At 37.2% G+C, this 13,395-nt stretch overlaps 3 protein-coding genes across 4 annotated transcripts; 2 read left to right on the top strand and 1 right to left on the bottom strand.

Annotated features, from left to right (window-relative positions):
* Nucleotides 1-3,634: 3,634 nt before the first annotated feature.
* On the top strand, nucleotides 3,635-5,158 carry LOC110686451 (probable glutathione S-transferase). Its single transcript, XM_021863075.1, has 2 exons — nucleotides 3,635-4,045; nucleotides 4,415-5,158. Exons 1-2 carry the CDS (start codon nucleotides 3,734-3,736, stop codon nucleotides 4,775-4,777), a joined length of 675 nt encoding a protein of 224 aa, XP_021718767.1. The 5' UTR covers nucleotides 3,635-3,733; the 3' UTR covers nucleotides 4,778-5,158.
* A 459-nt stretch (nucleotides 5,159-5,617) lies between these two features.
* On the top strand, nucleotides 5,618-6,858 carry LOC110686350. The gene is made up of 2 exons (XM_021862943.1): nucleotides 5,618-6,403; nucleotides 6,835-6,858. Exons 1-2 carry the CDS (start codon nucleotides 5,618-5,620, stop codon nucleotides 6,856-6,858), a joined length of 810 nt encoding a protein of 269 aa, XP_021718635.1.
* A 2,222-nt stretch (nucleotides 6,859-9,080) lies between these two features.
* Nucleotides 9,081-11,732, bottom strand: LOC110686450. Of its 2 annotated transcripts, XR_002504196.1 has the most exons (4): nucleotides 10,752-11,729; nucleotides 10,600-10,674; nucleotides 10,322-10,489; nucleotides 9,081-10,230 (listed from the first exon to the last, which is right to left on the bottom strand). XR_002504196.1 is itself a non-coding variant. In XM_021863074.1 (3 exons), exons 1-3 carry the CDS (start codon nucleotides 10,974-10,976, stop codon nucleotides 10,322-10,324), a joined length of 468 nt encoding a protein of 155 aa, XP_021718766.1. In that variant the 5' UTR covers nucleotides 10,977-11,732; the 3' UTR covers nucleotides 9,081-10,321. The 2 variants fall into 2 exon arrangements, 1 of the variants encoding a protein (XP_021718766.1); XM_021863074.1 differs by having other exon boundaries at nucleotides 9,081-10,489; nucleotides 10,752-11,732.
* Between the last annotated feature and the right edge of the window lie 1,663 nt (nucleotides 11,733-13,395).

Here is a 13,395-nt window from a genome sequence, read left to right as displayed (position 1 = left end):
GTGCCAAAATTTGATAGGCGTGTCGCGTACCTAACAAAATATAACTTAACTAACCACTACTATGTAGACTGGCAAGCAAGGGTCGAATCCCAAGAGACTAAGGTTCAAAAGTAATTAAATAGACTCAAATTCCTACTAAGCAGAAATCAATAATAATCGAATAACTAAGGAACTAAAAAATGGAAAATTCGAAAATAAACTAAAGAATATAAAGAAATCAAGTAATTAAAACATCCAAGATCAAGTACCACCACAATTACGAATGATGCAATTATATTTCTACCCCTAACATACAATTCCAATTGAATGGGGAAAAGTAAACCCTAATCAATACCAAGGACCTCTCTCGAGTATCAATGGCTTCTCTGACATACAATCAAGCCTATTCTCATGGTATCATGCATATTAGAGACATTAAACGCATTACTCTAACTTCCCAATCATCAACCCAACTATTCTCATGTTGAAAATCAAACCCTAAATTGATCTACTCAAATCCGTTTAAATCCAACTCTCGCTGCGATAGAAACAATGGAATAATCACAACACCAAGATTACGTCTAACCTAGTATTGGCATAATCACAATCAATTTAGCATAGCAATTGCAAAAGTCATTAGAGAATTTAAAGTTTTAATTCATGCATCAATCATAATTGGGCTACCCTAGATCTTAGAATAGAAAATCTACTCACACATATTGAAAGAGACAATAACAATCATAAATATGGAAAACATAATTGAAAAGCAATTATAATTGAAAGAGAATGAAGAAGAAGTGAATACCAAGGATTCTTCAATTGAAAGGAATTAAATTGTTGAAGAACAATGCTCAAATCTTGTGCAAGGAATTAAAATTGCTTCAAAATGATAAACTAGAATTCTAGAGAGAGAAAGAGGAATAATGGAAAACTGAAAACTTAAAAACTATCTCTAATGAAAGTTACAAAGGGTATTTATACCCCTTAAGACCTAAAAAAAAGAAAAAAAAAATAAATCGGAGTTGCGCCATAACTGTGCCCGGTCTGCCCGGGCTGTGCCTGCCCGATCGGGCACTTAGGATTAAAGTTGCTAAAATTGCTTCCGCTGGAGTTTTTCTTCGCACGGTCCAACCGGGCAGGTTGAGCCTGATCGGGCGCGAGACCAAAATCATCCTGCTGCCTTCTCTTGAGCTTCGTAGCAATGTCAAGCTTCTTCTACCACGCGCCCGGTCTAACCGGGCATGGGTTGCCCGATCGGGCGCATGGCACTGCCATTAGCCTGACTTCCTCTATTGGCCCCGATCTGACCGGGCATTCCTAGCCCGGTCGGGCACAGCTATAAATGCTGCTTTTCTTCCTCTTTTCTCCTTAGTCTTGGTTCGTTGTTTAGCTTGCTTATACGTCCTCGTCCACTAACATCTCCAAATTGCTCTAAACATGTCTGAATTGTCCGGAAAACTCCAAATTCCTGTAAAACTTATAAAAATACACCGAACACACTAGAGAAGTGATTGTTAGCGGGAAACGGCTCGAAAGAGCCTAAAACCATGCAAAAACGTAATGAAAAGTTGGGAAGATATATGTATAAAACGTGTATATCAGCACTCAATATTTAATTTAATTAATCATATTAATCAAATTAAAATTGATAAAAACATGCCGTTAACAAAATGAAAACCATTCCGTTACTAAATTTTATTAATCATATTAATAAAACCTAAGTAATTCAACCAATTAATTAAAAAAAAATGGTCAAAACAAAATAAAATAATCTGGAATTAATTATTTTAATTCAATTATAGGTTAAATGTGGTATTGACTAAGAAATAAAAAAAAAAAAAGCTGCCACTTTGACCGGTACTGGGCTGAGAACCCAATCAGCCCGTCGTGGCCCAGACCCCGCACGCAGCATTGGCTTCACAGCCCCTGTCGCACCGCCCCACGCTACCCCACCCTTCACGGCCACCGCCTTTCCGTTCACCAGCCTCCGGCGAATCGGAAAAACACCTGGCCTAGTGTTTTCCGGCAGCAAACAACCACCAAATAGCCGCCACAATCTATCCCTCTTGCGAACATTTTTCGCCATTTTGTTTTGGGCAAATTCGAGCATCTAATGTCCGAATTTAGATCGAAAAACATGGGGAAAATGCTTAATTATCTCATAATTACATTTTAGGATAGATTAAACACAATTTCATGCACATAAATCGAATTGGGGCTTTTTCTAGGGTTCATGAAATTCGAATGAAATTGGGCATAAATCGTTCGAATTGCAACATAAAAACTCAATCAAATTGTGAATTCATGCAATTCATAACATTCATGGAGCGTAATTCGAGCCAATTAGCATGAACAATCAAATATTCGGGGCTAAGCAATTCGAATCTAGGGCATGCGAAGAACACGAATATAAAACGAACAATTGCATACTTATTTCGTGTAATTTCTTGAATGATTCGTGCATCCAAATACACATCAAATCAACAATTTTCTTTATTTATTTTTTTTAATACCACATAACAAAACTCCCCTAATTGAATCAAAATAATCAGAAAAACAATCATAATCATATTGAAATTAATATGGGGTTTTTAATTTTAATTTTAATAATACAAAACTTCCTCCCCTAACTGAAATTAAAATTAACAGTATTCGCATCAAATTAATCGAAATTAATTATGATCATATTATTATGCGCAAGAGGCAAACTGATACCACTGTAGAATTATAGATGCACTTAGCGGAATTTCAAGAAACAATTTCTTAGCACCTAAACAGGATCTCATGCATATAATAATACGAATCACATAAAATAGTTAGATATACCTTTGATGCGTGTACTCCTCGTTAGCCTTAGATTTCCCTCCTTCGGAGATCTAGAACCTCAATTGTGATTCCTCTACTTGGTCCACAAAACCCGTGATGAATCCCACGTATGCTAGTACGGAAGAAGGAGGAAAAAACTTTTCACTCTTCTCACTTTTAGGGATGCGGTTATATGAGAAATATTATACGTTATTTTTTTTCTGTGTAATTGTGTATCTCATACATAGTAATAGCCTCAATATATAGAAGTTATTAGGTTACAAGAGCAGAAAACCTAACTGATTAATGACTCCTCATATAACCGCCCACTTAACCTTTATTGGGCTTAGTGTGCTTTTCATCTCGTGCTTTTATGTGTGATCTTATAGGATCCGATTATAATTAGCAGCAAGCCCACTAAATAATAGGCCTGCAAATCGTAGTTGGTTTCTAGCAAAACATTACAATTTCTAAAATAATCGAATTAATAATCTCCTTAATTAATCCTATATTATATTTAGTAATTGTTATACTTGATCGAGGACACTCCTTCAATATTTCTTACAAAGCACACGAGAAAAGAACACAAAAGGTAAGCGACCCATGTGATAATAGAATTTAAATAATAAAAAAAGGTTTATCGTCCAAAATAATGAAAAGCGGAGCAACTAATCACGAAAGATTGATTAAAGTAATCAAATAGAGAATAAAATATGAAAAACAGAGGAGGTATCGTCATCACTTGCGTCACCTTTTGAAGATGGGAATTGTAAGCGAAACTGTGTGCTATGACTAAAAATTAAGTGCTGCATATTATATAATAAGACGATTATACTCCGTATCTCAATCATATATACAAAGAAGACTTTGCTTCATCACTTGATACTTGATAGCTGATATTTATCTTGGATACAAAACAGAAAACAGGGACGGCAACATCAGAAGAAGAATGGGAGAAGTGAAAGTATATAGGGCATGGGGTAGTCCCTTCAGTATGCGAGTGGAAGTGGCGCTGAAAATGAAGGGAGTCAAGTATGAATATGTCGAGGAAGATCTGCTGAACAAGAGCGATGAGCTTCTCCAGTACAATCCTATTCACAAGAAGATACCTGTCATGGTTGTTGATGGAAAGCCAATCGCCGAGTCGTTGGTGATCATGGAGTACATTGATGAAACTTGGAAGGGGGATCCCCACATCTTGCCTAGTCATCCTTATGACAGAGCTCGAGCTCGTTTTTGGTCTAAGTTTGTTGATGATAAGGTTAGTTTTACAATGTTCGTTCAGAGAAAACTATTATGCCGCAATGTTGAGTACTTGAGTTAAGTGCAACCGTAGTTGCAAAATTTGCAATTTGGGTACTTCAATTAAATTTCCATTAGTCTTTTATTTTTTTTTATGTATAATTAATAGGCAAATTTGCCAAAAAAAGCTTTTCAAAGGTCATTTTTGCGGGAAAAAACCTTCTAATTTTTTTTTTGTAACAACCTAAAAAAATTATTTGCGAGATGAAACCACACCCTATTTCTTCGGTGTTGACTTTATGTTTCTGGCATTATTGCACTCAAATTTCCAATAGTTTAACTCTTTTATTTTACCTCATTTCATTTCTAAGCTACAATTTTTTTCCAGCTATTGCCTCAATTGAAACCTGCCTTCATGAGCAATGATGGAGAACAAAGCACAAAGGCAATAAAAGAACTAGATGATCTTCTAACAATCCTCGAAAACGAGATCAAAGGAAAGAAGTTCTTCGGAGGAAACAACATTGGATTCGTGGACATTGTTGCGTCGGTTGTGGTTATTTGGATCCCATGCTGGCAAGCAGTCACAGGCAAAGAGGTGCTTACAAGGGAGAAGTTTCCATCGATATACAGTTGGGCTGATGAGCTATTAGAATGCAGTGTTATCAAACAAAACATGCCCGATCAAGAGAAATTGCAAGCATTCTATCGAGATCACTTTGCCCTTATGAATGCCAAGACTACCGATTAAAAAACATCTTGCTACTATAAGTTTGATCAACAACGTTAACACAGTGTTGCGACCAACACAGTTACTTTGATCTTAATTGACAAGATAGAGTGGCGACAAAAATTCCCTGCTTTCTCATTAATAACACAGGGTATACATAGCCTTGTGTTTTTTGGTGTGCTAGTTGTATACAATCACTATTACAAGTTTCCAGTTGTATGACATTACTATTAGAATGAAGATAAGTAAGTACATAAGATTATTATTGAAGGATGTAGTAGTGTGTGTGATATATGATGTAGAACAAGCACCGTTGTTTTTGTTATTTCGCTTGTCATGTCATGTGCTTTTTAACGTGGTCATGTGCCGCTATTCTATATAATCCTAGATTGATACTCTAGATATTTTGGTGGGTTGTGCCGCCATATAAATAGTAGTTTTTATTGTTGTTTTTCTCAAGAGACAAAACACAAAATATCTTAGAATGTAATGAAGAAAAGCATTAAATGAATGAATGAATGAACAGACATGGAAGAAATTATGTGCTGCTGCTAGTGTTGTGCATGTAATCTGAGACTTTGCTTGTGATTCTTTTCATGGTATCAGAGCCAGGTTACGAAAACTAAATCTTCTTTGCAAAGTTTCAATCTTTTTTTGCATTTTTGTTACTATTGTGCTGCTCTCTGTGTGTGTGTGTGTAGCAATAGGCCAGTAGCAAATGCAAATCATATTTTTTCTGTTAAATTTAACAGTCTTGCCAGTATTATGTAGCTGATATAAAGGTTCTATCTTTGCATTTTTCCTGGTTAGCTATAAAGTTTCAATCTTTTTTACTTGTTGTAGAGCTACAATCATTTAAAAATGGGTACAAAAATAGACATAAACAGTCCACTATACCTTCATCCATCTGAAGGAACTACTTTGAATATTGAGAAACTGGAAGGGTCTAGCAATTATAGATCTTGGAGAAGTTCTATGGAAATTGCCTTGGATTCAAAAAGAAAGCAAGGTTTCATCACAGGGGGAGAAAAGAAAGAAACCTCTGACTCTATTAAAGCTAAAGCATGGGAGACTTGCAACAACATGGTGATGGCTTGGATATTGGGCTCTACGTTTAAGTCTATTAAGAAGTCTGTGATGTTCATGCAAAGTGCAGAATCTATATGGAAGCAACTTGAGAGTAGATTTGCAGTCCCAAATGGCTCAAGAAAGTATCAGTTGTGTAAAGCAATGTTTGGAATTAAACAACAAGGAACGAAGGTGGCAGACTATTATACTGATTTGAAATGCTTGTGGGAAGAATATGACTCTTTAAAGGACTTGCCATTATTAACTAAGATGAATACAGAGATGACTGCCTTTGTTAAAGCTATGAGAAAAGAAGAAGACGACCAAAAGCTTTTTCAATTTATAAATGGTCTAAGTGAGCAATTTGGAACTTTGAGAAGTCACGTCTTAATGCTGACACCATTACCTTCTGTGGAGGCTGCTTGTGGGATGTTCCAGCGAGAAGAGTCTCAACAGGAGATCTTTACTCTTCCCAAGGAGGAACAAGATGCTTTTGCAATGTATGAAAGTAAAATTGAGATGAAATGCACAAATTGTGGCAAAATTGGGCATACAATTGAGAAATGTTGGGCATGCAAGGTATGTGGAAAATTAGGGCACACGTATTGCTGACAATTGTTGGCATGTAAAAGGATTTTGTAACAAGGAAAATAGAGCAAGTAAAGATACAAGAGCAAAAGGAAGAGATACTTCAAGAATCCGAGCTATTGGCGGTAGGTAAATGGCCCAAAAACAGTAGGTAGCAGCGTACCTACCACTATGCGGTAGGTATTCGTTGGTAGGTGTAGCGTAGGTCGATAATGTCAAATTTACCTACTGTACTACGGTAGGTAATTTAACCTACCACCTTTTTGCATGTTTACCTACCGCATACACGGTTGGTAATTTTACCTACTGCTTTCAACGACGCTTGGTACAATTACCTACCGCACACTAGCAGTAGTTAATTACCTACCGATTTTGTACCTACTGTAAGCAGTAGGTAATTTTACCTACCACTATTGTATTAGGTTATTTTTGTTGTCAGTAGGTAATTTACCTACCAACTTTGTAGTAGCTATGTTATTTTTGTTGGTAGGTATTTGTGTCCAAAATTTAAAACAATAATAATAATAGTTCTAATAATAATAATAATAATAATAATAATAATAATAATAATAATAATAATAATAATAATAATAATAATAATAATAATAATAAGGAGTACACGCATAAAAGGTATATCTAACTACTTTATGTGATTCGTATTATTATATGCATGAGATCCTGTTTAGGTGCTAAGAAATTATTTCTTGAAATTCCACTAAGTGCATCTATAATCCTAAAGTATCTACACGTGAAGGTGCTTATTTTATTTTGAAAAAACATTGTACAAAGATGACTTGGTTTCACTTGTCTTTTGATCCAGCAAGGCTGATGATGTAATTCACCCTTATTGTAAGGCTAACAAGCAGTTAGAGGTTTGGCACTCCTTGATTAGATGATGTATTAAGCTTTTGTGTAATATTTGAAGTGGTTATTATGGGGGGCAAGAAAGAAATTTGTCTATTAGGCTTCGAAATTATGTTTATTATGCTTCGTAATATTTTTTTGCGGAGGGCAATAATTATGGATTTATATTAACGCTTAGTATTTAATTAACAAAACTCATAAACCTGAAACAAGACACTTGTAATTAATTAATTTCCATAAAAATAATAAAAAAATAGAAAAAAAAACTTGTAATTAATTAAGAAAGAGCTCGTGAACACTGAACAGGATACAAAACACTTTTAATTGTCTATTAAAATTAATATTTGTATGTACTTATAAATAAATCGAATTACTATATATATATTTTTTAAATTAATTAAGCAAAATAAATTAAAGCGCATTATAAGTGTACAGTATTTATATAAAACAAAGAAATCCTTACACACAATTACATGTTTTATAAATAATCGTGAACAAATTTAAAAGTATTTGTAAAAAATTAGTTGTTTATAAAAAAAAGAATGACAAATTATTTTAAAAAAAGTGAAAAAAAAATTAAATTTACGTGAAAAATATAAAACAAATGATTACATGTTTTATTGCAAACTTTGGACCACAGATTTAACAATATTAAACTAAAAATTATGGGTAAATGATCCCTTAAAAACATATTTATCTTTATTATGGATAAATTATAAAACAAATTACTTTAAATTATTTTAAACCAAAATTTTGTAGTTTTAAAATAAAAAAATCGGCCCAAAAAAGGAAATAATATTCACTAAAAACAAAAACCATAAATAAAATATAAGTAAATAAAAAAAAAAACAAAAAAAAAAAACAGGAAAAGGTATACATTACAATGTGTTAGATAGCTTAAGCATCATTCCATGTAAAAGGGCGGCAATCCAACAATCCAACCCCAATTTCCTGCCATAAATAGTTTCATTTGGTTATAAAAAGCTGATGGGCCATTCTACCTATCCACCTTCACACTTAACCACTTTAAGACATACTAGGCCATGGATGATAACATCCACTTCCAAATTGAAGCCTCTTCTATTAAGCCTTTAAAATGAAAACGAAAACCCGATTACTTAAACACCTACACAAACTAGTTAAATACCAACAAGGTGCGAGTGCTGCCACTACCAATTATATCAACAGATGAGCTATAAAGGAAGCACACACCACCACATCCAATCGTTGGCGTTGCCGAGATGGGGTCCGGGCTAGTGGGAGTTATAAGGAGTGCAAAGCTAAGTCCGGGGGGGAATGTCGATGTAAAAATCGTTGATAGTGTAACTGTTGGTGGGTGGATTGCTGATGGAAGGCACCCTCCAAAATTAAATAGGGTTTGTCCTTGTTCCATCCCAGATTTGTCAGATTTGGCCCTTCTTCCATCCCCTCTTAAGATCATGGTACAAAGCCTTCTACTGAAGGAAGGAGGAAAGGAAGGGATTGGTGTTCAACCACAATTCCAAAGTCTATCATGTCCATTATTGACCCACCATCCGTACTACCAAATTGTAATGAAAGTTGCAGCCTTGTAAGCGGGGAACACAACATTTCAATGTACAGCTACTCTAACGACCTAAAGTTATTCAATACTAATTGTGGTGTTAAGTTATCGCAGGTTAGGCATGGATCAACCCCATTATCAGTTAACAAACTGGATGGTAGAAAGATAAATATGTCATTCACCGTCACGGGTGACTCTCATGCTGTTAGGGGGGCAAGTTATGTTGTATGGAATTACAGGCATATGGCTCGTAACTCTTTTATGCCAAACATATGTAAGCTTATTAAGATGAATATGCCAGATGCCATATTCCTCACGGAAACACGCGTGTCGGTACACATGGCCCGGTTATAAGCCGCCATCTGAATGCATATAGGGTCTGCGGCGAACCAACTGTCAGGGTTAATAGAGGAATTGTGATCATTACTTTCACAAAGGAAGTCAAGTTTGAAATGGAAGGAGATAATGAAATGAATTGCAACATTTGGATAGTCCATCATGAATTGTAACTTTTGGGAAGTCCATCAAGAATCGTAGCTTTAGGGAAGTCCATCCTTGCACTATAGTATTTAGGAAGTCCATGAAGAAGGCAGCCCAGCGCAGTAGTGTAACTTTTTGTAGTTGGGTTTGGCCCATTTGTAATATAATCCTTTTGTTCTTTATGTTTCCCTTTTTGTTGCTGGGTTAGGCCATATCTTCTAAAGCAAAATGTAACAACCAATGTTGGACAAGCTATTAGTGATGGGCAGGCATTACTTAATTAATTGGGCCAATCCAATGTTTTGGCCCTTTATAAAAATCTCTATAATCTTATTCTTGCAAGCGATTTATGGAATCTAAATAATTTCAATTATGACTAAATGACATGACTTACAAGGAATGGAAAATTAACAAAAAACGGCTAATCAGAATTGAAAATCCTAATTGGGAATATCCACTAACACTACATTAGTGCTTATTGGGAATATCCACTAACACTCTGATGCTTAATGCCGGCGGAGAACGGGGTTGTTGTTGGGAATCCTAATACTCCATCCTGACATGCTTGAAATGTATCGTAGTGCTCCATCTTCCACCATCCCATGCAATTCTTCCAGCTATACAAAAAGGATAAAATTTAGTATGCGTATGAAATGATGGGTAAAGATTATACCAGCTTTGACGAGTACAACAACTCAAAATGCACCAGCCTCCTAAGTGCTTTTCAACTAAAACAAGGCAGGCCCGATTAAAGTACAACAATTTCAGCTCGACTCAATGAAATGAACAAAGCAGAAGCAACAGTGGTTGATGTTTTCCTATTAAAAGCCGTGTTTTGCAAAGGAAACGACCACTATCGTTTTGGGCCATGTACAAATATGGTCACCTCACAAAGTGGTAATGGGGATACCACAGAGGGCTTCAAATGGTCCTGCGCAACAAAAAATAAAAATAAATAATAGTAGGGGTCAATCAAGCAGGACGCATGATAGACAAAAGTTGGAAACGTTATGGATACGCACCTAACTTGAACCATACTTCTTCCAGAATGGAATATCAGAAAGTCCTTCATTTGCGTCAGGGCATCCATCTTTGTTAGATGTACGAGCAAACAGAGTTTTGCACCTCCTCCTTGCCCTTCTCCTTTTCAGATTCCTAACCGAGCGACTACCACCAACATCCTCCATATACTACTTAATTAATAAAATACATCAGCTTGTAAACATCTCGCCCAATGCAAAGTCTAGTAAAAGAGAACAAGCTAGTTTCAAGCATAAGGCGCATTAGAGTTGTGTATTACCTCATTAGTGGCCACTGGTCCATCACTATCCCTGGCCAACAGAGGGTGTTGTTCACCATACGCCACATCTAACATCTACAACAACAGTATGTAAATTAGTTAGCACATAATTTGAGATCAACTACTTATTATCCACAACAGAATAACCGTACCCCTAAGTTTCCAAAATTTCCAGTTGCAATAATCCTGTCATCTTTTGCAGCATTTCTAATGTGGTTCATATTCCAAACCTTTATATGTGGGAAAACTCCCCATTCCACTGGATCCCTATTTAACCTGTCCAAATAAAAAATGTGTGTGTGGTACAACAAGTAAGTACCATAGCGTAATGTAGCATGATTGAAACAAAACACAAAAAAAAAAAAAAAATATAACATTTACCACTAAGAACATGGTGCAGCAACCACAACCCCTAGCATAGCCAAACGCATAAAACCTACGGGCAAAGCTTAAAATACTCTCCATCAATTTGCCCAATACAAGCCTACACCAATCATAATTGGCACAATTTGAAGCACAAGTTAGTGCTGGAACAAGATCACTAGCTAATCGCGAAGACTATGTGGGACATAGCACCATTTGCAAAGACACCAATAGGAATAAGGTCTTAAATTCTTCTTTATCGTTATCCTCCCAATAACCCTCCAACCTATCCAACAGAATACTGTTCATAGGAATTCCGATTGATGTATACGTATGCCCAACAAACTTGCTGGACTTACACTCCCAAGATTTTCCATACTTTCCCAAAATCTGGAATATCTTGAGTCTCATTTCAGGGTTCATTGATTTCTTGGTTGGCACAGGTAACCTTCTATAAGGAATGCCAAATATCCAATGCAGTAGGTTCTTTGAAAATTCGAACTGTTTTCCATTAGTACCTATCAATTTTTTACTTAAAGGATCAATGCAGCTTAGTATCCAATATCCAAGCTGCCTTGGAATTTGCAAATCAGATGGTAAATTTAGGAGGATGCCAAATCCCATCTTCTGAACCCACTTAGACGTTCTTTCATCAAAGGTCTGACAAATCCTAGCAAATGACTCAATCCGACACGTCAATTTAGGAGCCTGTCAAAATTACGGATTCAAAGATCAACAAAACATAGCCAATGAGAAACAATAACTTAACCAATCAACAATTATAAACCACTTACCCGAGAGCTTCTCCTCTCATGTTCCTTCAATACAAGGCGTTGAGCCTTCACTTTACCATCTAGACTGTTGCAGTTATCCTGTTACACAGAAATAAATAAGGTAACTCCTAGTAACACAGCAACATTAATATCCTAAGCCCCTCCCCCCCAAACCCCCCCCCCCCCGGCAATGTCTGTACCTTGAATATTTCTGGATGCAGTTGATGTTTCCTTAGACTACAGCCACGGTTTCCATCAACATCCAACGAAGATCAACAATTCAAAATTATCAAGTCATTCAACAGAAGATCATTTACCTACAACTTACCTACACAAGGATTAGAAGGGTTAGCTTGTTTATCACTGACCTTATCCAACTCACAGGGACTACGAAAATGCTTACCCTCCATAAAATTAATCTGCATAACACACCATAGTTCAAATTTAGCATTATAATAGCAATCTCCATAGTCAAATCAAAACAAATACACGAACAACTACGATGCTGGAGGACAAGGAATGCCAAAAGTATCATATAACTGTGAAGTCCGCGGGGTCAACCCCAGGCCATCATCAACACCACTAGCCGTCGGGATCGTGATCGTAGGACCAGTCCACTGAGTACCTCCGTGTGGCCCATACTGGAAACTCCCACTAGCAAAGTGAGTAGGCTCTGGCTGCTGCGACGACGAGCCAACCTCGTACGTCCCACCACCGGGCCGAGATGATGGACCAGCTCCAAAAGAACTCGGGGACTCGTGAGGAAAGAGCACTCGAGTACCATGACCAGGTGGCCTCACATCCCCTGGCGATGAGCTGCTCTCATCCTCAACCACTACCTGGTTGCACGCCTCCTCTCTACTAGGGATCTCCAAAGAATTATGCCGACGCCTCGATCCCTCTCGCTCCCTTGATCTCTCTAGCCTCGAACGAGTGCGTGGCTGAGGAGCAGGCTGAAATAAAAATAACAAAACAAGTTAGGCATATAAGAGAAAGAATGAACAAATAAAAGCAAATGCACAAAGACATACCGGCACAACGTCATCAGTACATCGACACAACGCTCGGCGACTCCATCTCACCAGCTGGTACCGGAAGGCGTCCATGGCAAGACAGAACTACAAAACAGACAAAATCAGTAAAACACAAAATATATACACCGAGCAAGCAAAAGAGTGAGAGCTCACCCAGGTCTGATGACGAGGAATAGACTAGGACGTTAATCGCCACTCCTCAGGGGCTAAAGGAACCGGCTCCTCAACAGGTCCATAGGTCCCCTAATAAGTGATGGACATCCGTGGAGGCACAAACTCCGCAAGCTCCTCTAACTCCTGCAAAAAGTAAAGCGATAAGACACCGTTGGGGGCTACCGAAAAAATAAAATAGATAGCCAATAACGACAAACCTCCTCCTCACGGTAGGGTGGTGGAGCTACCAAAGGAAGCAACACCTTCGCGTAAGGACGATCGGGATAACTATGTATCCGTCAGTCCTCACCAATCGCTCCAGTAGCAACATGGATCCGGAGTCGCTCCTAACTCATAATCTCACCAGGAACAACATGAAAAGTCGAGGAGTGCTGAATGGACATCCTCTCGCCTAAGTACCATACTATGTCGTAGGTACCCCAGAAAAAACAACTCTCAGCAGTGTATTGAGA

Source organism: Chenopodium quinoa, unplaced genomic scaffold, assembly GCF_001683475.1.
Source record: "Chenopodium quinoa cultivar QQ74 unplaced genomic scaffold, ASM168347v1, whole genome shotgun sequence".
Classification (NCBI taxonomy): Eukaryota; Viridiplantae; Streptophyta; class Magnoliopsida; order Caryophyllales; family Amaranthaceae; genus Chenopodium; species Chenopodium quinoa.
The sequence above is the reverse complement of the archived record's forward strand: the minus strand, read 5'-3'. Positions and strand labels throughout refer to the sequence as shown.

Excerpts from the sequence above, each read along its gene's own strand:
- LOC110686451 (XM_021863075.1), top strand. The coding sequence starts at position 3,734 with ATGGGAGAAGTGAAAGTATATAGGGCATGGGGTAGTCCCTTCAGTATG. Across the intron at positions 4,046-4,414 it reads CTAAGTTTGTTGATGATAAG|CTATTGCCTCAATTGAAACC; the intron begins GTTAGTTTTACA and ends ATTTTTTTCCAG.
- LOC110686350 (XM_021862943.1), top strand. The coding sequence starts at position 5,618 with ATGGGTACAAAAATAGACATAAACAGTCCACTATACCTTCATCCATCT. Across the intron at positions 6,404-6,834 it reads AGAAATGTTGGGCATGCAAG|GTTATTTTTGTTGTCAGTAG; the intron begins GTATGTGGAAAA and ends CTATTGTATTAG.
- LOC110686450 (XM_021863074.1), bottom strand. The coding sequence starts at position 10,976 with ATGTTATATTTTTTTTTTTTTTTTGTGTTTTGTTTCAATCATGCTACA. Across the intron at positions 10,675-10,751 it reads GAAATTTTGGAAACTTAGGG|ATGTTAGATGTGGCGTATGG; the intron begins GTACGGTTATTC and ends CTGTTGTTGTAG. Across the intron at positions 10,490-10,599 it reads GACCAGTGGCCACTAATGAG|TATATGGAGGATGTTGGTGG; the intron begins GTAATACACAAC and ends TTAATTAAGTAG.